Genomic DNA, 26,725 nt, shown 5'->3' with positions numbered 1-26,725 from the left:
TAGTAAAAGTGATACTAATGATCAATTATAATTGTCACGAGACAATTTAAACTCGATAAAGTAAAATTAAGGTGCTAAACTCGTTCAAGTGAACTAGTATCTTATGACACAGCAAATTTCTAGAAAACCTCAAATGCCAAAAACGAAAAATTAAACACAAATATATACATCATCTTAGATTAAGCAAAGCCCAAACATTATTATCATGGACAAAACAAAAGTACTATAATTTAATATAAGAAACAACATCCCAATCCCATAATCAATGAAGAAGAAGAGGTTTAAAGGAAGTGAGGTTCTTGAAATGGATCCAAGATTTCTCCAACACTTGGGCAGTATAATTCTTTGTAACGGATTCATTCTTAACAGTCAACAAAAGACGGTAGTTTGTTCCGGACACAACCTGAGTCTCACCTTTGATCACTTTCACCAGCTTCAAATTCTTACCAGATTGTTTATCGTACTCTGTTACCGCGAATTCCGCGATCTCCGCCACGTGTGGGTCTGTGATGTTCTTGATTGGGGTCCACCCACCAACAAGAACTTCCTTCTTCAAAGCATCGGTTAAAACCGACACGGAAAGGAAGAGAAGAACAAAGAAAATAACGTTGTGAATTCTCATTGCTGACATTATTTTTTTTCGAATGTTGAAGATTTTAATTAATTTATTTATACTTAATCTTTAATATGTGATGCGGTGGCTATTTATAACCCCGAAAGTTATGGCAGTTCCCAGATTTACTTACGCACGCGGGTAATTTAACCGCTAATGAAATGTGGATTAAGCTAACCACGCGTTTTTTTCGTCCTATAGTATCTATTTTAGATCCGTGACTAGGAGATATTTTCTTATTCAAGTAATGTAATTGGATATTGTAACGTCAAGTCAAAGAAAAATAATTGGAGTTTATGTAATAAAATAATATAATAATTGCCGGCGTTAATTATTTCATCTCCGAATAAAACACGAGAAATTTTACCTATAAAAAGAAATATAAAAAATAGTAATTAATATATATATATATATATATATAATTATATTTTTAATTAGATATATGATTTTATTTTTATTTTATTCCAAAAAAATATTTTTTAATTAATTTATAAATTTTGCTTTCACTTTGTTGAAAAACTCGTCCAAGATATTTTTTTAATTGATTCATAGATTTGATGTTCTTTTCTTATAAATGAAATCAAAATAGTAGTATGAATTAGTGATGTTAACATGTATTCAGAAATAAAAGAAATAATTGTTAAATATTTTTATTATTTTTCAAAAGTAGAAATAACTGTTAGATATTTTAAAAATAATTATTACATATTTTTATTATTTTGTATGATTAGTGATGTTAACATGTATTTAGAAATTCTACTAATAAAATTCAGCAATAAAAAATACTACTATTAGAAATAAAGTTTAACTATGAATGTAACAGTCAACATAATGTATTGATTATCTAATTTTTTATGATAATAATTATCATTATGTGGTAAAATGATAAAATCAATTATTCTTATTTATTATCTATAAAATTGATTTACATCCATAATATATATTTTTTGTCATAAATAATTATTAGATCTTTTTAAGAAGATGCTAGCAAATAGCATACAGACACTTATTAAGCAACCTTAGAAGGAAGAGTAAAAAAAAAACAACCTTAGAAGAAACACTTTGGAGTTTGAATAACTAATCTTTCGAAATTTTAAAAACTAATTTTTATATTTAAAATTAATTTGTTGTTGTTTAACACATTAACATGACCCATATTTTTATTCACTTTCTTTTAGTAGAATATTTGTATTCACTTTAAAATAGTTTTTGATTTTCTTATTAACAAATAAATTTAACATAAATTTAAAAAGTGAAAATAAAAAATATTATTATACAAAATCGAAAAATCTTTTAAAAAAATAACAACAGCCCTAAGATTTACGGGAAGAGCTGTTTTCTACTCACTCAATCAACCAGAATTAGAAACATCCAGATCAGGAATTGTATCAAACAATCTAAATCTGGTGGACATAGTCAAAGCAAATTTGATAACTCCATCAGCAAAATTAGCAATCACTATTAATATTATTTTACTGATAAAGTTATACATCAAGGACAAAATGGAGAATAGAATGACGTTTCTAAGGTAAGAAAATATTATCCTCACTCCTTTTGGTCATAAAAGGATTTAAAAAATTCCTGTTGGATTTGAACAGCTTGTAAACAAATGAAAAGTTAAAACTAAAACCATGCTTTTTAAGTAGAGATAGAAGTAGGTTACAACATCCGACCAAGATACATGACGTAACTTATTTAATGTATAATTTGGTTTTAATAAAAAAAGAAAAAAGAAAATAGATTTTTTTTTGAAAATCTATTTATCTAAATTGGTGAAACTTAACATTTTCAAAAAACCTATTAAGTCACATGTCAACCTCTTTGTATAATAATTTTTTTTAATATTTGTTTTACTATTTCAATTGTCTTGTGTTTAACTTAAAGTGTATTACGGTTGAAATCTATGATCTTGTTATAATCTTATTGAATCACCTTCTTAATTTAAAGTTTAAGGCTGATTTGATTGTATTATTTCTTAATATAAATTGTTCTATTACATATGACAAATTAATTGAGGGTTGATATTTAGTATAATTGTAAATTGATAAGTAATTATATTTAAATGTTTTGATATGAAAAAATGGACTTTTAAATATGTTTTGGACTATGATAGGCTTTTAAAAAAGTAAGATCATACATCAAAAATAGCCAATGACAAATAATTAAGTCGGATTCAATTTCAAATTTTTAAAACAACACAAATCTATACTTGACGTGGTCCAATCCATTTCCATCCCATGGGTTAATGAAAGAAATTATATGTAAAAGTGTGCATTTAAATTCTAATAAAACTATGGGGCAATTTTGGAAGAAAACTAGAGCCTATTATTATGGGTGTTTAGTTATATACAAATCGATCAAAATTGAAATCATAATATGACAACTATAGATCAAAATTATAAATTGACATTAATCCATAAATATTTTCATATATGAAAAGATATGGTAAGATTAATTTCAACAATATAATTATAAATAAAGGATTATTCATATTTATTTTTTCATCACTGTGGTGGGAATGCTACAAAAATACAAACAAGAAAGACAAGAGTTGCACAGTACTTAAACGCGTGTACAATAAGGTTTAGACAGCTTCAAAACACCACTTTTATTTAAATTAGACGCAATCAATCGAATAGAGCATTAAAATATAATGAAATTCTTTTCAACAGTTTTCTTATATACTCTTCTTTTATAAGTTGCATTAGAGTACGATAAAAATAGGATAACTTCGGTAATACTACACCCTTCACCTATGCTAGTTCGGTTTATAGAGCAACTCATAGAAGCCAAACAATCCTAACATGTCATAGTACAAGAGTGCCTAACTACTAGTTCATTACTTAAATTCTTTAATGCGTTGACATAGTAGCTGGTTTGTTAAGCTACCACAACATAAACAAATTAATTTTGGATTTCATTGTTCAAAAGTTAAATATTATTATAATTTGATTGCAAAAGTTTTATAAAAACACTATTTAAAACAGAAACTACAGTGATATTATTTTGACTTGGTATTTGCCAAAGCAAATCATATACTGCAAATATCAGCAAATTGATAAATCATTATCTGTGAAATTGAAGTATCAATAATTTCCTTATTGTAACCTAACTTTCACACTGTATCCAAACTCTTATAAAGAAACAATAATGAATTAGTGCAAAACCAGTAATTCGCATTAACTAATGTAAAAATTATATCATAATAGCTAAAATGGTTTCAGAAACCGGAAAAAATCACCAAACAACTTGTCATCTCTATTGTTAAGAAAACAATAACATCTCTTCAAAAAGATAATTGGTAACAAAGTTAAGCATAAACAAAATCTAAGATAAACATAAATCCTACATGCAGAAACATAAGCTCATGGAACAAGAAACGCGCCACTCATACAATTGCATTGGCTGCACTTGCAATCCTTGGCCATAGATCAGCACATTCCTTACCAATAGGACCAGTAATAGCAGAACCTAGACAAACATAACAATATAGAAGTTAAAACCATAATAACAGAAATTAAAAAATTAGGCCAAATAGTACAAAGAATGCAGCAAAGTAGCAAGTAGGATAGGTGTTGTCATACAAAGAACCATTACCAAGTTAAAATCAGAAAAATGCATCGAAGCATTAGAAAAAAGGCTCAACTTTAATTACTTGATCGAGATTAACTTCAATAGAGTAATAACATTAAGGTCACATCGTATGTTTTCCTAGGCGAAGCTAATGAGCAATAACATTAGGATCACATAGTAATAAGTTGTTTGGAAACTGTCATTATCAACGAAGCTAATAACATTTTTTGAGATGCTACTTTAAGTGACATTATAGGTTATTGCTTATAGTGTTTAATATTTGCTCTCAAATTTACTCCCATTATCTTATAATTAAAATATTGAATATTATTTAAAAATATTTTTGTATGTCATTTTACACTAATTGGGTAAAACACAATTTTAGTCTCTAGAAATATAGGAAGTCATTTTGGCAACTAACTAAAAAAACCCAAACTTAATTTTTTTAAGGTAAATTGTATTTTTCAAGTACTTTCATGATAGTAAATTGTATCTTTAAGGAACTATTTTGATGAGGACTAATTTGGATTATTTGAGTTACATTCTAAAACACTGGTTTACACTATCCTAATTAGATAGTTCAACAGCTGATGTAACAAAAAACATCAAATTCAACCAACTAATTTATCAGTTATCCACCACAAGCTATCTGCTAAAAGCTAACAGATCAAATACAATCAACTAGCTTATCGGCTATATGATCTGAGCTAACAGCTTGTTTATTCTAAATCCGCAATTTTTTATAAAAACAAGGTCAATCTATGAATTCTAATTACTATGCAAATATGAGATTAATTAAAAAACGGTACCTTTCATTTCACCCTTTGGATTGACAATAACACCAGCATTATCTGCACAAAAGAACAAAAGCAAATTAAAATCAACAACAAACTAAAACGAAAGGCATTTCAACGAATAGAAATTGAAACATTTATTTTACCTTCAAAGTACATGAAGACGCCATCCTTTCGGCGCCAAGGCTTACGCTGACGAACGATAACAGCAGGCAAAACCTTCTTCCTGAGATCAGGCTTACCCTTCTTGACAGTAGCCATGACCATGTCACCAACACATGCTGAAGGAAGACGGTTCAATCTACCTTTGATTCCTTTCACGGAGATGATGTAAAGATTCTTGGCACCAGTATTGTCAGCACAATTCACCGTCGCAGCCACTGGAAGACCCAGTGACATACGGAACTTGTTACCCGCGGATCCACCGCGACCTAATAATTATCATATTAATCGCAAGATTAATCAAAATATAAACATAATCAACAACAAAATAAGTCTTAAACCCTAAACATTCACAAAGAAGTAGACGGTACTAACCTCTCTTCGACATCCTCGCTCGCTCCCACTGTCTCTGACTCTCTCCGCCGGCACTTAATTTTGGTTAAACATATATATGTGTACAACATGTTAGGGTTTTATTGGGCCAGGCCTTTTTTTACGAACAGCTAATATATGGGTCTCGGCCTTTTTAACCTTCTTTTATTGGGCCTCACGTTTATTTCTTGAGTTTGCTACTTTCCACCCTCTACTTATACCTTCCTCCTTCCAATACACTTACCATTTTTATTATATATAAAGTTTATATATATGTATTTTTTTTAACTCAGATTCCAAATTTTAACAAAATTCTTTTTGAAACAATTTCAAATTTTTAAAATTTTGATTGATTATTAAATTTCGAAATACAGAGTGAGTTTATTTTTTAAATATTGATTTAATTTGAAATTTTTAAAATACAATTTATAGTATTTGTAAAATATTTTCGAAATTTTTACCTTGAACAAAGTTTTAAAATGTAAAGTTTTGGAAATTTTAAAATTTCAAAAAATGGATTTTTCAAAAGTTTCAAAAATTTATAATTACATTACTATTTTCTATTTTTTTCAAAATAATTACATTACTATTTTTTTTAAATATTTACATACATATAAATATTAATTAAATTTCTGAAATTTCCTATTAAGGAATTTTCTATTTTTATTTTGAAATTTCTGGAATTTCGTATTTAAACTTTTTTCTATTCTATAATTTTCTATTTGGAAAATATTAATTATATTTTTTTTTTCTGGAGTTTTCTATTTCGGAAGTTTTATATTGTTTGAAACTTTTAATTTTTGTTTTTCTTTTTGAAAAACTAAAAATTACAGTTTGAATGTTTCAAATTAATTAAAAAATTTTAAAAAATAACTTAATTGTGCTTTAAAAATTTCAAAAAATCCTAAAAAATTTGTTTAAGTTTCAAATTGTGAGGGAGAAAGAAACAAATTTTAATCTTTTATATGTAGTAAACAGGTAAAATAGTTTTTTTGCAAGTGTATTGAGGTGAGACAATAATATCCCTACTGCACAAACACGTGCAAATTATCCAAAAAAATTTCATTATAATAAAATTTTAATTACAATTTTAGTTATCTTGTTTTAATCTATTCACATAATTGGTTCCACTATTTAAATATACTCAATTTTGGTCTCTTACTCGAATTTATGGACATAGAAAAATGATATGACAAATTTTTAAATGATGCAATATATGTTATAAGTACGTAGAATCACCTAAATAAATTAATTATCTACATATTAAACAAATTACAAAAAATGCATAATTTTTGAGGTTGAAAATGAAATTTGTTTTTGAAACTAGGGTTTGCTTTTGCCACCTATTCAGTACCATAATTTGTTCCATAAACAATGGATCCTGCAAAATTAAACCATAGACATCAGAATTGTTTTTCAACCAAATCGGTTTTCACAAAGCAATTATTACTCCTCCACAACAAACTAAGTATCGATTTTAGCACATAATAATAAAAAATGTTTTAAAAAGATTATTTACTTATTTTCAATTGTATCCCTAAATGTCATACACGCAACATTTTCAAGACATTAAATTTCACATTGTTTTTATGATAATTGTCAATAACTAATATTTAATAAGAATAAATTTTATAAAATAACAACATTTTTTTTTATTTATAATTGTTTTTAATCTATGTGACAAAAATGTAGACGGACGCTTATTTTGAAACAGAGGCAGTAAAAGACATTAACAACTCACCAAGTGTTGGCATGAGAAGAGACAACACAGAAATTCCAACAACCTTAAGTGGCACACCAACTTTAAGCATGTCTATAATTTGAATGTGTCCAGTAGCAAATCCAACAACATTAGATGGTGTTGAAGTTGGAAGCCAATATGCAAATTCAGTAGCTATACCACCAGGAATCATAAGAAGAAGTGGATGCACATGCATAGTTTTAGCAATGTGATACAAAAGTGGCACAAGAAGTGTGGCTGTGGCAACATTGGAAGTGATGATTTCAGTCATAATGCTACATAGTAGACAAACAGCAGGAACAATTGCCAAGTATGGAACATCTTTTAAGAATTCTAAGGCTTTTGACATTACATCTGCTAAACCACTAGATTGTACTCCATCTGCTAAGGCAAATCCAGCTCCTATAAGCAAAATGAGGTTCCATGGTAACTTCTTGCATTCATTCCAATTCATTAGTTTCTCCCCATCTTGCTCCATGTTAGGGATTATGAACAATAATACAGCCGCCAAAACCTACATTTCATCACATTTTTATATTTAAGACTACAATATGTCTTAGTGTGATGAATCATGATGAGTCATAACTAACTAATTGCATTTTCCTTACTCATAAATTAAACTGTATTATTTTACCTAACACGTAGAAAATGTTCTGAAAATTAATTTTATTTCAATCAAAATTGTAAATTAATTGAAATTAAATGCATGAATTAAATTTTAAAAAAAATTATAATTCAAATTATTTTTTTTGTGATTAATATTACTATTTCAATTTATTTTAATAAAAAGGAGAAAATTTACTATTTAAGTTGATCCACGTTAAAACTTTGTAAAAACTAAATCGTTATATCATATTTTTTTCAATTTGATCAGATTATGAATTTTATTAATAAAAAAGTACAGATACTCACGCTAATGCTTCCATCACCAACAAGGCCATGGAACAAAACTCCCCATCCAGGAATGTTATCTGAGATTCTTCTTGTCATCCATAGTATTATCAACAACTGTATTAATTAACCACATTGCTATCTTAATTCCTTGAAAAACAAAATAAGTTTCTTCATGATTCACATAAAAAAATAAGTTGAAATTTATAGTTAGACATACCCCAAACACACACAACACCATCTTTTCAGCAAATGTCATGGGACCTGCGAAAACCCGGAACAAAGTCACAACTTAATGTGCATTTCCAACAACTTCATTATTCACGAGTTTTGATAGGTTAGTTTCTTATGTGACACGCTATGTGGATATTATATCAACATTCAATGCCACACAAAAATTGACTATTTTCTCCGAAATGATTTGAGTTTAATTTTTAAAAATACCCACTTAATGTCAAAATAATCTCCAACATATTCAACTTAAATTATTTCGAGTAAAACGGTCGTTATTAATTGACATTTTTAATATGCCTTCTCACATTCTTTAATCAAAAAATTAATAGATGGATTATTTTGATAATCACACATCAATTTCATGAACATTTTTATTAATTTGCAATTTCCAATTTGGACCATCTTCTTTTGCTCCAACAAAGATAGAGACACAAACAATTTTGTGTGTGTATGTAGGTTTATAAAAATTATTTTTGTCATCTCTCTTTTAACACGAGGGAGAGAAAATGAGATAATTAAAATATATAGTTTAAATCTCTTTTAATCATCAATTTTAACTAATCTATAATTTTAGATTCCTATTTAAAAATATGGGATTTTAGTCTTATAGTTTCACATGTCTATGGAATTATTGATTTGAACCACACATAATTCATTAGAATTAGAAACCCTCTTACTATATTTGTAAATCAATTGATCTGATATAAACATATTTTTCCTAAATCATTTGTTTATGGTCTAAATCAAATATGCTGATTATTTAATGTATTTCCACATTATTATTAAATATTATACGTCATAAAACATAAATTTCAAAATGAGTTATGAAATTTCTTTAAAATTTATAAAATATTGAGCATTTAACACACACACACACACAAAAGACAGAGAAGCAACTTGGTAAAAGGCATTTTTTTTTCTTTTTCATTTAATTAGATGCAAAAGAAATTCCAAAAAAGCAAAATACGTTAGAAGCAAGAAACTTACCAAGAGCTTGAAGGTCTCTCTTCAAATGAGCTCTATCCAAAAAATGAGACAAATCCCTACGCGACCCCTTTCGAACATAAACCAAACAAAGCATAATCCAAAAACATAGAAGCAACAAAACAGCCACAGGAAACCCAAAGAAAAACCAAGTACTGAAGCTTATTGGTTTTCCTTCTGGGACAAGGCTTTTCCACATTCCAATTACTATCAAGTTAACACCTGTTCCTGTTAGAGTGCTTATTCCTCCAATTGGTGCACCGTACACCACAGTTAGAGCCACTGCTCTGCTGAACTTGTTCATTAATTCTGACTGCTCTTCTACCGGTGGTAGCCGGTTTAATATTCCTGTTGCTACCGGCATCATCATTACTGCTGCTGCCACGTTGTGTATCCACATGCTTATGAAAAATGAGGTTCCACATAGACCTAATAGTAGCATTGCTGGATTCAGTGGATCGCCACTGAATACCAATGTTACCTGTATGTAGGGACCACATCGTATTCATTGCGGCTAATATGGATCTTTAATTATATATTAATATTTTAAACTTTCACCATCATACTATTCATTGCTCATCAGTGATCAGTATATATATGTATATACTATTGAACGGAGCATATATATGTCAATTATGTCACACATTTTTTAGTACAATTTTTGAGATTAGTTTGCACTAAAAAATGTTCGAAGAGTGATGCATATGCTCAAAGTTCAATATCATGTAGGCATGTATAATAAAATTGAATATACCAATACAAGTATAACTTGTGGGATGCAAATTAGAGACAAACTCTCCAAAAAAAATTCAACGCTATGCTTCATAGACCAATCAAGTCACATGTTGGCCCTGTTGTTTACGTGCCATAAATAAAATTATTGTTTGAAATTTTTTATTAAAAGAAGAACCAACCATCATTTTCTGCCACCTAATATCAACTTTCGTTAATTATTAATACTATAGCTATAATATATTTGTTAATGGAAATATAGAAAATTGTCATCATTTGAATAGGGAGATCAAGCTTCAAATATTGAGCATATATTCCAATGAAACATTTTCACAAACACAGCAAAACAAACATAAAAACAAGAAGATAATTTTTTTGAAATTCACGGGTAAGTAAAAGTGTAGTAAAATAAAATTATTTTATTTTTATTTTTTACTCACAATAATAAATAGTGAATATTTTTTACAATAAAATATAAAAAAAAATAGTATAATGTTTATAAATAATGAAATTATATTTTTTATGAATTATTTAAATAAAAAATACAAAATAGACAATTTATTATTTGATTTATAAAAATAATTGTTAATTTATTTCTTTTAGAGTAAATATATCAAAATACTTCAATAACAAAAAATACAGATGAATTAATAATAAATCATGAGAGCATTCTAAAGAACTCAAATTAATGTAAACTTCAGTAATAATTAAACATAAACAAGTACTACAAAATATAAACTTTGAATTAATACTCACATTCAAAGCCAATCTTCTATGGACGTTGTATCGTTCAACAGCAAGAGCAAGTATGAAAGTTCCTAAAATAAGAGCGATGACATCATCCATATAAGAATGAGCAACACTATCAGCTGAAGCAATTCCAAAAAGAGGAAACAAAAAAAGGGGACACATGGAAGTAATAGGAAGTGGCACAGCCTCAGTGATCCACCAAGTGAAAACCCAAGCAATCACACCAAGCATTTTTGTGCTTGTAGAAGGAGCATCGAGTTTCACTAGGAAGCAAATAATAATAGACAACAAAGGTCCTAATATGACATAAAAGTTTTTAAGGTTTAAAATTGATGTTATTGCTGTAAAGAAAGTGGTTGGTGTTTCTTGATTAATTGGCCCGTGAAGGGGTAAAAGTGGTGCATTGAGAATGGGTGGTGGAGTGTCTTCTATGGCCATGTTAGAAAAAAAATATGTAAAGCAAAAATGGTGACTATGTTTGGAAAGGGCACGTTTGAGAGATACTAAGTATGAGGCTTTTATTCATGAATTTTTTCACCAAAAAGCTTCCTTTTATTATATTTATTAGGAAAATGTTTCATATTGACCTAAATATCAAATGACAGTTTGAAAGAGATAAGAATAGAGATAGTGATTTGATAGCTGTAATAATATATTGATAATATAATAAAAAGATTTATGAATATAAATATAATTGTAGTTATTATTATTATTAATTATATTATTACTATACATATTATTTATATTATGTCATGCATAGTGCGTCAAATTTCCAATTCAAATGAAAGAGATATATCTATAAAAAATGAGTAGGTGCATTTCATTTAATGAAATTAACTTTTATTACAAACGAAAATTATATAATTAAAACCAACAATATAACTTTTATAAGAGATTCAAGAATATTTAGATCACATTGTAAGAATATCTTTTGACTTAACTAAAAGTTATAAGTTCAAATTATGAACACAGTGATATTAAATTTTTTAATGAAGAATTTTATTGTTTGTTATAATTATATTTAGCTCGATGGATAATATCTAGTTAACATAAAAACCCGTGAATGTTAATAGACTAATTAACTTCGATATTTTGCAAAATTCCTTCAATTTTCATGTTTTGAAATGTCCTTCTAATAAACTCCATAGCAATGGCGGATGCAAGGGCCCCAAATGATTAAATTGTTTGCACCTATGCTATATTAAAATATAATCATTTGAATAAATGTGATAGAGCAACTCCTAATCTACAATGTATATAAAACATGAACATTGCATAACACGTTATGATTAAATTGTTTGCGTCTATATATGCTATATTAAAATATAATCATTTAATCAATGTGTGATAGAGCAACCCCTAATCTACAATATATAAAACATGAACATTGCTTTCTCATGACACATCCATATCTAACTCTCTCCTCTAATATTGTCCCAAATTCATATCGATTAAAATCCATGATATAAAATAACAAATAAAAAATTTATGATATGAAATATTAATTGATTATTGATCAGTAGAATTGCTATACTAAAACAAACAGTGAACACTAGATTAATCCATCAATGAAAAATCAATGGAATATATTATTTAGTGATTTACTCTTTTAGAATTTTGTTGTTGGATGGTCGTTTAGTAGTCTTTAAAGTTGTCTTGTCTGCATTATCGGTTTATTTTCTTTCCTTTTTCAAGATTCCTTATGGTATCATTTCTCAACTTGAATATGTTTTCAAAACATTTCTTTGAGGTGGGAATAAGGAAATGAGTAAGGTTCAGTGGGCTAATTGGAAGAAGGTGTGTTTGTCTTTAGAGAATAGTGAGTTAGGAGTATGAGATTTGAAAGTTTTTGATAAAGCTCTATTACGTAAATAGTGTTGGAGGTTAAAAACTAAGTCAGAAGGCATCTTGGTTAAGGTGTTGATCAATAAACATGGATTGGAACTTGGGAGATTTAGGGGGAGAAAACCGAACAGGTCTGAGTGGTGGAATGATATTTTGTGGGAAGAGTTGGTATTGAAGATGAATAGTTTCATAAAAAAAAAAATTAAAATTATTGAGAATGAGAGTAATACTTTATTTCGAAAGGATCTATGGTTGGTTGGTGGAGTTTTGTGTGAGAAGTTTAGTAGATTATTTCATTTGTCTTTGCAACAAGAGGAAAGTGTAGAGGTCATGTAAGAGTTGTTGTGATTGAAGGGTTTTCAAGGGTGGAGATGGTAGAGACAATTGTTTGTGCGAGAGGAGGAATTAGTGGAGAAGTGGAGATTGACTAACGTTCATTCGCAGGTTAATGTAGCAAATAAGTGTGGTGGTGGAATAATACGCCAAGAGGACCGTATTCGGTAGAGGAGACATATCTTGAGCTACAGGAGAAGTTTGTCACATGTGTCACCACACCTCTACTTCAAGACCTAGTGTGACATATTTTTGTCCATTCAAAAGTATCATTATTTGTGTAGAGGTTCTTTCAAAATAGGCTGCCTACAAAGGATAATTTGTTATGTCGATGAATTTTTTCTTTTGAAAATCAACAATGTAGTTGCAGAAAAATTGAAACAACCCGTCATTTGTAATTTGTGTGCCCTCTTTCTGGATCTATGTGGTATGATGTTTTGAATTGGTTTGGACTATCTGATGTGTTTCTTATGGATGCAATCAATCACATTAACCAATTTGATGAGTTTTTTTTTCATGCAATCTGTAATACGTTAAATAATTAATTTCATTTGGTTTGCAGTGACGCGAACGATTTAGAAATCAAAAAGTGAGAATTTTGTATTCACGTGTTTTAAATGTAAATCTTATCATTGAGCATGTTAAACTTTTAGCATAAAGATGAATCAAATTACATATAAAAAGAATCTCTTACAAGTATAATTAATGATGCTCTCACCTCTTTGTGTGCATTGGCATAACTTGTGGCTAATTATTTTATTTATTGTTTGAGTAGTTTAATTTGTATTTTGGATTTATTTTAGTCATATAATAGACACATATTTAATGTTGTTAAAATTAAAAATGATAAATTTGTGAATAAACTACATGATCAAGATTAATAACATAAAACAACGAAAATAATACATTTCCCAAGATCTTTAGCAATGACATCAAATCATTGATATAATATGCAATTGATCAAAAGTGATATGTCAATCTAAAGTAGACAAATACTGGCACAAAATAGAAAATGAAATAATATCATACCAAAACTACAAATAAATAAACTTAATATTGAAATGACGCAATTATAAAAAAAATATAAAAAGAAAAACTACATTAAAATTTATTTATTTAGATAAAAAAGACAATAAGAAAATAAGATTAAAAAGTATAAAAAAATATCAAATATATTGTTATTTTTTTACTTAAGATCATTTTTAAAAGGAGACACGTAAGATTATTATGAATATCCTTATTTTTTAATCAAAAGTTTAAAACACAAATTATAATTTCAGAATTTTAGGTTTTTTAAAATCTTCATCATTATCTTAGTGTTCCAAACCCATAAAAATTAATCCAGAAAAACCTTAAAAAAGTTGCATCTTTAACCTATCGCCTTTTCCAATTATCTTCTTTATTATTCAAGTTCAATAATCGTCTTCAGACTAAGTAATTCTGCTGATCTCATCTCAATGTAACGTAAGTACTCTTGCAAGTTGCAACTTCCAACTAATTAACAACATTTCACCACAAACTTTAGTGCTCCAAATCAATTCCATTTACACTTTGCACTTTTTTATTTTTAAGACTTTCGGTCTAACTAACTTTTATTTTTGTCTTCGTAAAAAAAAAGAAAAAACAAATGAGTAGTGTTATAAAAGTCTTGCCGTTCAAGTCGGGGAAGAAAAAGATAGCAACTTCGCGCCACTTTCCCTTCTTTACCTTTTCATGAATATACAATGCAAATGCAAACTACGTGAATCTATCAACATCAATATTCACACGTTCCTATCACTCACGTTAACCTAACCCCTATCCCCTATCCAAATCCAATTCAATCCTCACAATACCAAATTCCGATGGCGGATATTCCACCGGAATTACTCACCGACATCCTCTCCCTCTTACCGGTACAATCCCTCCTCCGATTCCGATCAACTTCAAAACCCTTACGATCCTTAATCGACAGCAACAATTTCATCAACCTTCACCTCAACAAATCCACAAACTTCAATCTTATCGTCCGACACAACTCCGATCTCTACCAAATCGATTTCCCTAACCTAACCTCCACCACCGCCACCGCCGTTCAACTTAACCACCCTCTCATGTGTTACAGTAACCGTATCACTCTCCTCGGTTCATGTAACGGTCTTCTCTGCATCTCCAACGTCGCTGATGATATCGCTTTCTGGAACCCTTCCCTCCGTAAACATCGGATCATCCCTTATCTCCGTATTTCTCCCCGTTCTAAATCCGATACAAGTCTCTTTGCCGCGAGAGTTCACGGCTTCGGTTTCGATCCATTCGCCGGCGATTATAAACTCGTTAGAATCTCTTATTTCGTCGATTTACAAAACCGTACTTTCGATTCGCAAGTTAGACTCTTTAGTTCAAGAACCAATTCATGGAAAGTACTTCCTAGTATGTGTTATGCTCTTTGCTGTGCTAGAACCATGGGGGTTTTCGTTGATAATTCCCTCCATTGGGTTGTGACTCGGAAACTCGAACCGGGTCAACCTGATTTAATCGTCGCGTTTAACCTAACTTTAGAGATTTTCAACGAGGTTCCACTTCCGGAAATTGAAGTAGTAGATAACAATGGTGAGAGTTTTGAAATTGATGTTGCGGTTTTGGGTGGGTGTCTTTGTATGATTGTGAATTATGAAATTACTAAAGTTGATGTTTGGGTGATGAAAGAATATGTATCTAGAGATAGTTGGTTTAAACTGTTAACTTTGGTGGGATCTTGTTACTTTTTACCTTTGAAATCTTTGAGGCCTTTAGGTTATTCGAATGATGGAAGTAAGGTTCTCTTGGAAGTCGATCGTAAGAAGCTGTTTTGGTACGATTTCAAGAGTGAACAAGTTAGTTTTGTTTCAGGAATATCTAATATGAATGAAGCCATGATTTGTGTTGGAAGCCTTGTACCACCTTCTTTGCCTATTGTTGATAATTATAAGAAGGAGAATCAGCACAAGTTGAGATGCGAAAGTATAAGCAAGAGAAGGTACTTAGGAGTATTGTTTATCTCAATTTTCAATGGTCTCCATCATATGATATTTGTACTTAAACTTTTTATGATAGGTCAAATTGAATCCCACTGCATGTATAATTTATTTATTGTGTACATGTTATAAATTTAAGGGTGGACAATGTATGCTTTGTGTCAATTTAAGGGTTGACCTTGTGACTAGCTAAGTCCACCCTTCTCACTTGACAAAAAAAAAAAATTAAGTTAGACACAAGAATGTCCTGGATTCCTTTTCATGTAAATTAGGTTAAAGAAAGAATACAGGTGGGAATCTTTTTTTTTTCTTCCTGTTATATGAGATCCAAGTCATTATTTTGACAAGCTTATTTCTGAATATTGAGACTATTCCATCCTGCCTTTGTATCTGTGTATGTAAGGAGAAGAAGTTCTTTAGAAATTTGCCCACCATGAAATACTCCAAATTTATGCATAATTCATGGCAAAATTTTGTTTTTTTAGTACTATTCTTTTTGTGATATTGTTGGGAGCTTACTTCAATGAGATTCACATTTTTTTTACAGGGATGACTTCTTGTCACAAGGATTTAAATTGACATTGTAAGAGTGTGGAGGAAGAACCAGTGATGTGTGGCTGAAACCGGATGCTCAAGTTGTTTCTGGTAATGGAATTAGTCTCCTTGGTTTGGTGGGAAGGGTTGAATTGATCAGGAATGGAGCTGCACTTATTATTGTTAAGAATGTGGAACTGGGGAATCGATCCCCTCTCGTGTTCACACGAGAGGGGGAGAAGTGTGGTGTCCCACGATCCAACTTTGGGAGAATTGGATCCACCTATTTTTCTCTCTTCTTTAATGGCGTAAGATCACCCTGTGAATGAAAGACCCACTGAAGTGAAACAAAGATCTTAAGGTCGCAATATTGAACATGAAGAAAACTGTAGTTGAAGAACAGATACCAGATGTACATGACTTATTTCCTTTTGTTTGGTGTATCACTTGGTCTATAGTTACTAGGATCCTGTAGCACCTGCTCTGCGCAATACAAAGAAAAATGGCTTATATGTCATTTAGGTGTAACTAAGTGTTAAAAAATGACCTATACGTAGATATGGTGTAAAGAAGTGTTGAAAAATGTATTATCTGTGTGATTTTGTATGTAAGTGGGTTGATCTGATTTTACCATCAACTGTAATAAAACTTCTACATTTGGCAACCATGCATGAATTGTATTTTTAGATTGATTGTTGGTGAAAATTCTTGGCAACCAACCTAGTTGTGTACTAATTGTATCCCATCTACATTCTCCTTTACCCTGAAAACCTATTTGCAACCTATGGGTTTTTTGTAAGGAGGCAATGGAACTAAAGACCAAGTATTATTTCTATATGGTGCTTTCAAATTCTGCTTGCATAGCTTGAAACCAGTTAGGATTTATTTTTTCTTGAAACCACTTAGAACTTAGGAACTGCTTTTCACAAATTTTGGTTCGACATGTGTTAGTAGTGATATGGCGGTGATGTTTCGGTTTTACTATACCAGATTTAGATATGGTCTGCTTAGGATGAATGAATATTTGGTGCTTTTGCATTGGGAGAGAGACATAACCAAATAGAAAAAGGGGTTTTGACCCCTTGGTGGTTCTATAACTTTGAATGAATATCTGGTTTTTACTATACCAGATTTAGATAACTTTGTTTAGATATGTTTTTTTGAAGACTTTGTTGTGATTCTAGAACTTTTAAAGTGAGAGATTTGTTTGAGAAATCACCACCGGGATTTTGTTCTCTGCTTTTTTGGATTTTGGTTTGGAGGCTCTTGATAATTCTTATTTCACTATATCTTTGGCTGGAAATTTTTTGGCATGGGCACATGAAGCATCATATCACCATCCTGATTGATAATTTATTTCAATACTGAATTTAGATGCCAAAATTGAAGATGGTTGATATATAACATTTGAGTTTGTGAATTCAAACGAGGCAAGCATGTAGTAAATGATTCTGGTGTCCAGCTGCAGCAATCTCTTTCTGGTTTAGTATTTTTCATTTTTAGCATTTGGATGCAATTAATATTGCATGCTCAAAGGAATGACTGTTATAGGTTTTAATTCTTTCATCTGGTATACTAGTTTAACCTTTACCTTGCCTTCTCATTCTTTCTCTCTTCTCATTGTTTGTTTGAAAGGTATCCCTTAACAGTGTTAGACAAACTAGTTGGTTAGACTTGTTAATTAGTTAGTGATAGTTGTTAGTTGTTCTCATCAGCTATAGGTCTTATTGTAACTTGATGTAATCATCATTTTCATTATCAATACAATTTTCATATTATACTTTTGTATGCTTTTCTCTCAATGGCTTCTATATCAAGAAAAGTAATAGACATCACGGATTTTGACATTTATATAAGAACAATTTTGACCTATTGTTGTTTTAGATCGATGTTGACTTTGCTTTTAACCAATGTTAAGTAATGTGCATTTGGTTTGCCCTCTCTTATTTCTGCAAGGAAGCAAGAAAGGTCCAACAGGGCTTCTAGTCTATAATATCGAATAGATCGTGGATTAGTCTCTAAAGTCTAAACTATCACTATCTCTCAATTTGGTCCCGAATTATAAAAATATAATAAATGATTTATAATTAAATTATTATTAATTCATCAATTTAGTCTTTCAATTGTTTTAAAATAATGAGAAAAATGACAGTCCTTTTAGAATGAAATATAAGTAAAAGTGATAATTGAAAAGTTAATATATTTAGACTAAATTCTTAACTAGATACATAAATCTTTCAACTACCATTTTTACTTATATTTTATTTATAATGAAATACGTTAGAGACTAAATTCATGAATTAATAATAGTTTAAGAACTAATTATATTTATAGAGTTGAGGGACCAAATTGGAAAGAGAATGATAATTTAAGGCTCTGTTTGGTAAATTTAAGCTGTAAGTTAGCTGATAGCTGAAAAACTGACTGATAGTTCAAAAGCTAGCTAATAGTTCACTGATAACTGATGGCTTATAGCTGAAAAACTAATTTATTAAAATTAAAGTTTTTGGTAAATTTAGCCTTTGAGAATATAAAATTACATAAAAGGATATGATTATTTAATTTAAAATAACAAAAAGGGTGACATTTTTATATAATCTTCTTCCTATTGTTTTAGTCGATCTAATTTTTTTTTTGTACTCAATCCATTTTCCTACTTCACTTTATTTTTTATGTTTTCTTCTTCTCCATGTCGTTAGTTACTTGATGTTATCTTATAGATTTCACATATGTGATTGCCCAATTCACTTGATACGTCTCTCATGTTTACTCTTTTCTTTATTTTACTATATTTATCTCATTTATGACTTTTGTGGTAGAAAATCCAAAAAATGTAACAAAACTATAAAATAAAATAAAAACCATGAAATTCATTTCTTTTGGTACATCAATTACTTTTTATTTATTTATTACAATATAAACATAAATTTAAAGAGTTATTTAAAAGTTTAACAAACCTCATGTGTATAAATAGTAATCTTAAAAAATAATTAATTTTACAGTTTACAATTTGGCATAAAAAGTAAATTATACTTTATAAATTTCTTGTCATATGAATAAGAGAAAGATTTTATGAATTATTTTGACAAATAATTAAAGAAATTGAGCCCAACTCTGTTCATTCTTTGTCAATTTTGTGTTACGTGACAAAAAAAATTTGGCATACATGAAATTAAATTTTTTGCTATGAATATTTTTTAGCAATGATAGAAAGAATGGATATGTTATATACAAGTAATAGTACCACTTTGAACAAAAAAAGAAAAAAGTAACAAGAAGAAGATATTAAAGATAATGGGTGAATAGTAAATTAGTGGGACAATTATATTTTATATATAAAAAATAATAAAAATTAAATTAATAAAATTATAAATGAAAAAAAATATAAAACCTATAAAATATAACTCAAGCGCTATTTAAATAGCATATCAAAATAAGTTATAAGCTTGTGAGAAAAACTTGTTTACTAAATACATCTAATTTAATCGAACAAACTTATAAGTTATAATTGGTGTTACCAAACAATGTCTAAATTTTAAATTGAAGATTTATTTGATGGATATGATTATTATTATCCATAAACTTTGCAGCTGATAGAATTCGTTGGATGCAATTTGGAAATATGTTTGTAAGTTTTTAATGAGAATAGAAAGAATCTGAAAGATCAAGCACAAAAAATAATGTGATAATGGTTATTACTTTTCATTGTGTTTAATTGCAAAACCAATGATAGAAAAGTTAATAGTGATACACAATAGACTCTTAATATAGAGGAAAAGTCAAGTCAACTTGAATTTACACAAATGATTTTTAAATCACAAGAAAAAAAAAATTAAAAAGCAAGACCGGTAAACGATTATTGGCAAAACTGTCAATATAAATAATGAGGAGTTTTTATTTTCTACGAGCTCTAAAATTGTAATTTAAGAAGTATTTGGATTCAACTTTCTCCGGTTAATAAAGAGCTACAAAGTGAGGATCATTATCAATATATGTGTATTGTAAATTCTTGAAGTGATCAAATATAAGAGAAAAATAATGTTTAAAATGATCAAAACACTTTTGACTTGAAATCAAGTTTACATTCAAGAGATACTGTGATTAGTACGTCATGTCCAAACGTCGTTGTCACTGATGATTAATACTATAGAGTTACTCATGACTTATTACAAAATTTTATAAAAGATAAAGTTGATAGTGAAACAAAACACTTTTAACAAAAATGTTTTCTAATAAGGCAAGAAAAAAGTATGCAGAAAGATATTCAGTTGTACAATACCAAGTGTGAAATCTCTTTAATTTAAGGTTTTATTTTTTCTTAGGTTAGTTTTTTGTCCCCCATTTATTTGTTTTATTTTTTAATTTCTTTTAGCTTAAAAGATATTGCAACTTTCATGAATAATGCTAATACGTCTCCTTTAATTTCATTTTTCAAAGTGAATTATGGGATTTTTTATGTGTGCTTTGTTCGGGTTCTCTTCTGTATATCGTTTTGATTTTGATTGTGTGAGGAATAACTATTCCAAACTCTTCTCAATTTTATCCGAGCTAATTATGTCAGCACAATGTGCCGGTTTTAGCTTTGGTTGTATTATCATTTGACGTAGCACCTGCACTTGCATTAAAAGATGAAAGCGATTGAGGTAGAAATAATGCTCATTGACATGTTGAGAATGAAAAGGGGGCATATCTTATGAACATGTTGGAGAAGTGTCACAGCTTATTTACTATGATTTATTGATATTTTAAAATCATTCAAAACTTTGAGACTGACCAAAGTTGCTCCATGTTCTTATGGATTAGAGTATGTTTGGATTGATATTAATTTATCAAAAACAAGAGAAATTAAATATTAATAAACTTTTGAGACATTAATATATATATATTTTTGTTGTGTCAAATCTACAATAAATAAGTTATTGACTCAAAACATTAAGACATATAATATTATAAATATTTACTAGATTTTTTATAATCATATTATTAATGTGAAATATGCATCCCTTAAAAAAAACTAAAATATTACTTAAAAAAAATATAAATTCAATTCTACTTGACATGATGGTAAATCAATAAAAATTTAAAACTATATATATTTATCTATTTATAAGCCAATTGTGTTAAAGATTACTTTTATGCATTTGATAAAGATATGTTGAATAATTAAATATTTGTTAAATGAATATTATTAAAAATTAAATGTGAAATTGCATGAGATATGAGTAGTTAAATAATTGTTTAATTAATTATATAGAGATATTTTTGTTGACATTGAAAATAAGAAAATCATTCGATGTTTTGAAATATGAAAAACCACGAAAAACTATTATGATGTATAATTATCTTTTAAAAAATAAAAATTTCTACATATTAGGAAGGATTTGGTAAATATTCTATTTGGTGGAGAGATATTCAATTAATTAGTGGTGGGGAGGCCAATAACGGTAATTGGTTTAACATCAACTTCTCTAATAGTGTGGGTAGTGGTCGAGATAGTTTATTTTGGTATGATTTATGTGTATAGATGGGGTGCCTCTTTGTGAAAGATTTGTTAGATTGCTTAATTTATCTTTAAATAAGAATTTGGTTGTGAATGTTATGTTTAATAACGTTAAGGGAAGAGAAGATTTTGTGTGGAGATGGAAAAGGAATCTATTTTGATGAGAAGGCAACCTTGTGTTAGAATGTATTTTTTTGTTGGAAATCTTTTCTATGTAAGACTATGTATCTGATAGGTGGATGTGGCGATTTTGGTGACGATTACTCTATTAAAAGAGCTTATCAAATGTTATATGAAGATGATCATAATGTCCCTTCTGGAATTAGAGATTTTGTTTGGAATAAGATGGTTCCCTTAAAGGTATCTTTATTTGCTTGAAGATTATTGATTGATAGAATTCCAACGAAAGATAACATTTTTCAAAGCGGTATTAGTAATTTGAATTCTTTTTTCTGCTCAGGTAAATGTGGAAAAGATGAATCTTTACAAACTTTATTTTTTAAATGTCTCCTCTTTTGAGATTTGTGGTATTCTATAATGAATTGTTGAGGGTGAGAAGTGTTCTTCACAACAAAACCTTAGAACATGCTTTATTTGGTATAAAACATGTAATTTTGCGATTTTTAACCACATCAAGAGACTGATTAAAATCTTCTTGATTGAATCAAACTTTATGTTGATGGTGATTGAAAATAAATGGAAAATGATTACACATTAAGTAAGTGATGGTTAAATCCCCTTATTTTTTCTAGAAGGAAAAGTACAATGGCTTGATTGTTGGTTAGGAATTCATTTGAATAGGAGTACTAGTAGAGATTTAGTTATATATGAATACTAATAAAATTTGGTTGTTTAGTATTATAGTATATATATATTTGATGTATTATCAACATATTTCAATTCAATAAATATATTTTACTCTAATTCTTGAGATAATATTAGAGCTTTCGACCCTTGCTTCCACATAAACCCTAGCCGCCTTTATGGCGATAAACTTAGCCACCTTCATTGTGACCCCTTTTTGACGCCTTCATTGCGTTTTTTTTTTTCTTCCTGAAACCTTAGCCAACTTCATTGTGACTCTTTTTGTTGCCTTCATTGCAACAACTTGAGATTTCTTTTTGGGATTCACTTTCTTATCAAAGCCCTTTTGTGGGCTATTTGAAGCTCACACGAATTTTGCTCACATGATCAATCTTTCGTCTCTAATATTGTTTGTCTATTGATTTTACGGATATGACAATTAAAGAAAGCAAAAGTGGATTGGTTCGGTTTAATGAAGATAAAGTGGGATGGACCATTGAAACTATATTGTTATAGTAAATTTGCTATTAGCATATCACATAATCCAATGCAACATGATAGAACCAAACATGTTGAAGTCGATAGAGATTTCATCAAAGAAAAACTCGATAATGACATAATTTGCACTCCATATATCTCCAACTTTGAAAGAATTGTATTCAAGCTGGTAATGGAGAACACATATTCACCAGCTTGAGGAGGAGTGTCAAAATATATTTTTGTTTGATATCCCTCAAATATAGGGATTTCGTTGAATAGAAGTATTGAGATTTAGTTATATATAAATACTAATAAGATTTAGTTGTTTATATATATATATATAATTATCAATATATTTCAATTCAATAAATATATTTTACTCTAATTTTTAATTTTTGAGAGTGTTGGTGGGTTGCTATTTTATAGTTCCCGAGTCGATTTTGTAATAGAGTTTAGTATTACTCTCCTTCCTCTTTCTTAGCATTTTTTTTTGTTTTCAGAGAAATGGTGTTAATATAGGGTTTTTGATGCATATATCCCTCTTTTGAATTTTTAATTTTAAAATGCCATAATTTAAATAAAAAAAAAATACATAAATGTCCTACTTTTTTTTTATCAATTATAAGGAAGGGGGGTTTGAATTATAATTGCCCCTTCTAAAAATTCTGTTTTAAAAATAAGATCACAATCCAAGATTGATCTTAACAGTGATGACGATCGATCTTGGTTTTGTTGAAGATCAATCTTGGTTTGCTTTAAAAACAGTAAAATCAATTTTATCAAAATATGATTTGATTGTAACGCATAAAATAAATAGAGATAGAGATAGAGAGATCACACAAGGATATATCTTGGTTCACCAAATCCGGGTTACGTCCAGTCCTCACAACCGTGAGATTTTTCACTAAGTGTTCAAACCAAGATCGTTCTTAGTTTTCATGGATCAATCTTGATCTTTACACAATTTATACCCTTCTACCTAGAAAGGATTTCTTCAATTCTACCTTACTGTTTTGGAAAGGCTTTAACAAGTTACCTTTCAAAACATGAAAGGATTTTTACAATTTACTCAAGATTTGACAAAACAACCTTGAGTTACAAAGTGATTTAGGACAACTCATGTGGCCGTTGGAAAGGGACCAGCTGTCATAAAAGAGTTGTTGGATAAATTCTGCCAAATACAAGATTGATCTGCTGCATCAAAAGATCGATCCAGGATTGATCTTCTGGTTTGTGATGAACTAGCCTTGTACTTCTGTGATTTGTGTCAGTATGTCAGCCTTGAGTACATGCTTTTCTGTTATGTGTGCAGGCTTTAGGATAGTTCAAATCAGTAGTGTACTTTGCTACTTGTAGTCTTGTACTTGCATTTTCTTTATAAGAAGAATGATCTTTGTGATATGTCTTTATTGAAGCATGTCTTTGATTCTTCAAAATTTGGAACAAATGTGACTTGGATTGATCTTTTGTTGATTCTATATGAGAGTATAAGATGAATATTGTTTCCAAGATTGATCTTCGTTTTTCAGAACTGCTTCAAGATCAATCTGCGTTTTCCAGAACGGCTTCAAGATCAATCTGCGTTTTCCAGAACTGCTTCAAGTCAATCTTCGTTTTCCAGAACTGCTTCAAGTCAATCTTCGTTTTCCAGAACTGCTTTCTTTGATCTGATTTGTGATGTTTGATACCTATCTTGTTTTAACATACTCAAAAACACATGTTAAATATCAAAACACTTAGAATCATAATTAGAATTCTTAATTAACTTTTTGTTTGTTTTCATCAAAACATTAAATTGAGATTTTGTCTCAACAATCGCAACCTGGGGATACGACTTCGTAAAGGAGAATTTTTTTTTCTTCATTTTAACAGATGATCGCAGGGATGCGACCTTGTACTGTGACAATTTTTATTTTTTTATTTTTTGCCAATTAAAGAATATTTGTATTTATTATTAATTATTTTTATTATTTGAATAATTTAAAAATAATTAAAACATTTAAAAAATCAAAATACTATTATGAAAAATAATAATAATAATAATAATAATAATAATAATAATAATAATAATAATAATAATAATAATAATACCAGGAACCTATTTTAACATTACTAATTTAACATCAATATCCAACCTATTTTATCGGCAAAATATCATGAACAAGTTATTTATTTTGACACCTTATTATAACAACGTTCTCCTATTTGTTTGTTTTGTCATATTATTTTCTCCGTTTTGACAAATTATTATAACAACTTCCTCCTCTTTTGCCACATTATTATAACAAATTCCTCCTATTTTTCTTATCTAATAAATAAAAATTAATGAAAATAATAATAATAATAATAATAATAATAAAATATAAATTTGATGTATTTTTTCCTTTAGTTTTCTGTATTTTTTTTAATTTAACGTATTTTATTGGTTCAATTTAATTAATATAATCTACTTTATTATTATTATTACTATTATTATTTTTATTAAAATTTAGAATATTATTAAAATTATTATTATTATAAAAATTTATAATATTATTATTTTTCATAATAGTATTTTGATTTTTTAAATGTTTTAATTATTTTTATATTATTCAAATAATAAAAATAATTAATAATAAATATAAATATTTTTAAATGACAAAAAATAAATAAAAAATTGTCACAGTACACGGTCGCATCTCCAAGATGCGCGACCATCTGTTCAAATGAAAAAAAAAGTCGCATCCCCAAGTTGCGATGAGCAACTGGTGCAAAAAAGTAGGACATTTTTGTATATTTTTTTCAAGGATATTTTAGGATTAAAAATTTAAAAGAAGGATATAGACATCAAAAACCTGTTAATATATCTGACTTCTTCAAAATATTATGTTTTAGTTGGTTACTATTTTATAGTTCATATATTGAGATTTTTTTTAATTTTAAAATAGATGATAGATTAGAATTTTTGTGCTTGAAAAATGGTATTAATACACTATGACTTCTTCAAATAATACTCAACAGTTCTGTATTCTATTTATTAAAATTTTTGGGTCAGTTCTTGAGACATTGAGTTAGCTAGCCTTCACAAACAACTAGACTAAACTACCTTAAAAATGAAATTTAATAGATTATACCTTTGTATTATATTTTATTTAAAATAAAATATAAATAAAAATAATATTTAAAAAATTATGTATTAATTAAAAATTAAAACTAAATATAATGACTTTTTAATTATTTATATTTATATTTAGATATACAACTCAAAAGTAATAATTTAACTCAATCTTAAGATTTAGTAAAAAGACGTATTAGAAAAGAAAAGATTCTGTAAAAAAAAAAACTCAATCTTAAGATAAGATTCGTAAATCAATTTTTAACAGAATCTTCGCGCGATTAGAATGGTACGAG

At 28.7% G+C, this 26,725-nt stretch overlaps 4 protein-coding genes across 4 annotated transcripts; 1 reads left to right on the top strand and 3 right to left on the bottom strand.

Moving 5' to 3' along the window:
* Positions 1 to 692, bottom strand: LOC101496018 (cysteine proteinase inhibitor 5). Its single transcript, XM_004486169.4, has one exon. It carries the CDS (start codon positions 629 to 631, stop codon positions 263 to 265), a length of 369 nt encoding a protein of 122 aa, XP_004486226.1. The 5' UTR covers positions 632 to 692; the 3' UTR covers positions 1 to 262.
* Positions 693 to 3,768: 3,076 nt separating this feature from the next.
* Positions 3,769 to 5,676, bottom strand: LOC101495690 (large ribosomal subunit protein uL14x/uL14z/uL14y). Its single transcript, XM_004486168.4, has 4 exons — positions 5,518 to 5,676; positions 5,127 to 5,411; positions 4,996 to 5,037; positions 3,769 to 4,084 (listed from the first exon to the last, which is right to left on the bottom strand). Exons 1-4 carry the CDS (start codon positions 5,528 to 5,530, stop codon positions 4,002 to 4,004), a joined length of 423 nt encoding a protein of 140 aa, XP_004486225.1. The 5' UTR covers positions 5,531 to 5,676; the 3' UTR covers positions 3,769 to 4,001.
* A 1,023-nt stretch (positions 5,677 to 6,699) lies between these two features.
* Positions 6,700 to 11,389, bottom strand: LOC101495362 (tonoplast dicarboxylate transporter). The gene is made up of 6 exons (XM_004486167.4): positions 10,853 to 11,389; positions 9,368 to 9,845; positions 8,367 to 8,410; positions 8,168 to 8,263; positions 7,256 to 7,769; positions 6,700 to 6,895 (listed from the first exon to the last, which is right to left on the bottom strand). Exons 1-6 carry the CDS (start codon positions 11,282 to 11,284, stop codon positions 6,858 to 6,860), a joined length of 1,602 nt encoding a protein of 533 aa, XP_004486224.1. The 5' UTR covers positions 11,285 to 11,389; the 3' UTR covers positions 6,700 to 6,857.
* A 3,335-nt stretch (positions 11,390 to 14,724) lies between these two features.
* LOC101495034 (F-box protein CPR1) lies at positions 14,725 to 17,237 on the top strand. Its single transcript, XM_004486166.4, has 2 exons — positions 14,725 to 16,019; positions 16,565 to 17,237. The coding sequence occupies exons 1-2, from the start codon at positions 14,869 to 14,871 to the stop codon at positions 16,602 to 16,604; spliced, it is 1,191 nt and encodes a 396-aa protein (XP_004486223.1). The 5' UTR covers positions 14,725 to 14,868; the 3' UTR covers positions 16,605 to 17,237.
* Positions 17,238 to 26,725: the final 9,488 nt, after the last annotated feature.

The sequence above is a fragment of the Cicer arietinum genome, chromosome 1 (genome assembly GCF_000331145.2).
Source record: "Cicer arietinum cultivar CDC Frontier isolate Library 1 chromosome 1, Cicar.CDCFrontier_v2.0, whole genome shotgun sequence".
NCBI classification, from domain to species: Eukaryota; Viridiplantae; Streptophyta; class Magnoliopsida; order Fabales; family Fabaceae; genus Cicer; species Cicer arietinum.
The sequence above is the reverse complement of the archived record's forward strand: the minus strand, read 5'-3'. Positions and strand labels throughout refer to the sequence as shown.

Bases quoted from the DNA above. Each gene is read 5' to 3' on its own strand.
- LOC101496018 (XM_004486169.4), bottom strand. From the start codon at position 631: ATGTCAGCAATGAGAATTCACAACGTTATTTTCTTTGTTCTTCTCTTC.
- LOC101495034 (XM_004486166.4), top strand. From the start codon at position 14,869: ATGGCGGATATTCCACCGGAATTACTCACCGACATCCTCTCCCTCTTA. The intron at 16,020-16,564 runs GTACTTAGGAGT...TTTTTTTTACAG, and splicing joins GAAAGTATAAGCAAGAGAAG to GGATGACTTCTTGTCACAAG.
- LOC101495690 (XM_004486168.4), bottom strand. The intron at 5,038-5,126 runs GTAAAATAAATG...TCTTTTGTGCAG, and splicing joins CGTCTTCATGTACTTTGAAG to ATAATGCTGGTGTTATTGTC. The intron at 4,085-4,995 runs GTACCGTTTTTT...ATGTTTGTCTAG, and splicing joins TCCAAAGGGTGAAATGAAAG to GTTCTGCTATTACTGGTCCT.
- LOC101495362 (XM_004486167.4), bottom strand. From the start codon at position 11,284: ATGGCCATAGAAGACACTCCACCACCCATTCTCAATGCACCACTTTTA. The intron at 8,264-8,366 runs GTATGTCTAACT...TAATTAATACAG, and splicing joins TGGTGTTGTGTGTGTTTGGG to TTGTTGATAATACTATGGAT. The intron at 7,770-8,167 runs GTGAGTATCTGT...GATGAAATGTAG, and splicing joins TTGGTGATGGAAGCATTAGC to GTTTTGGCGGCTGTATTATT.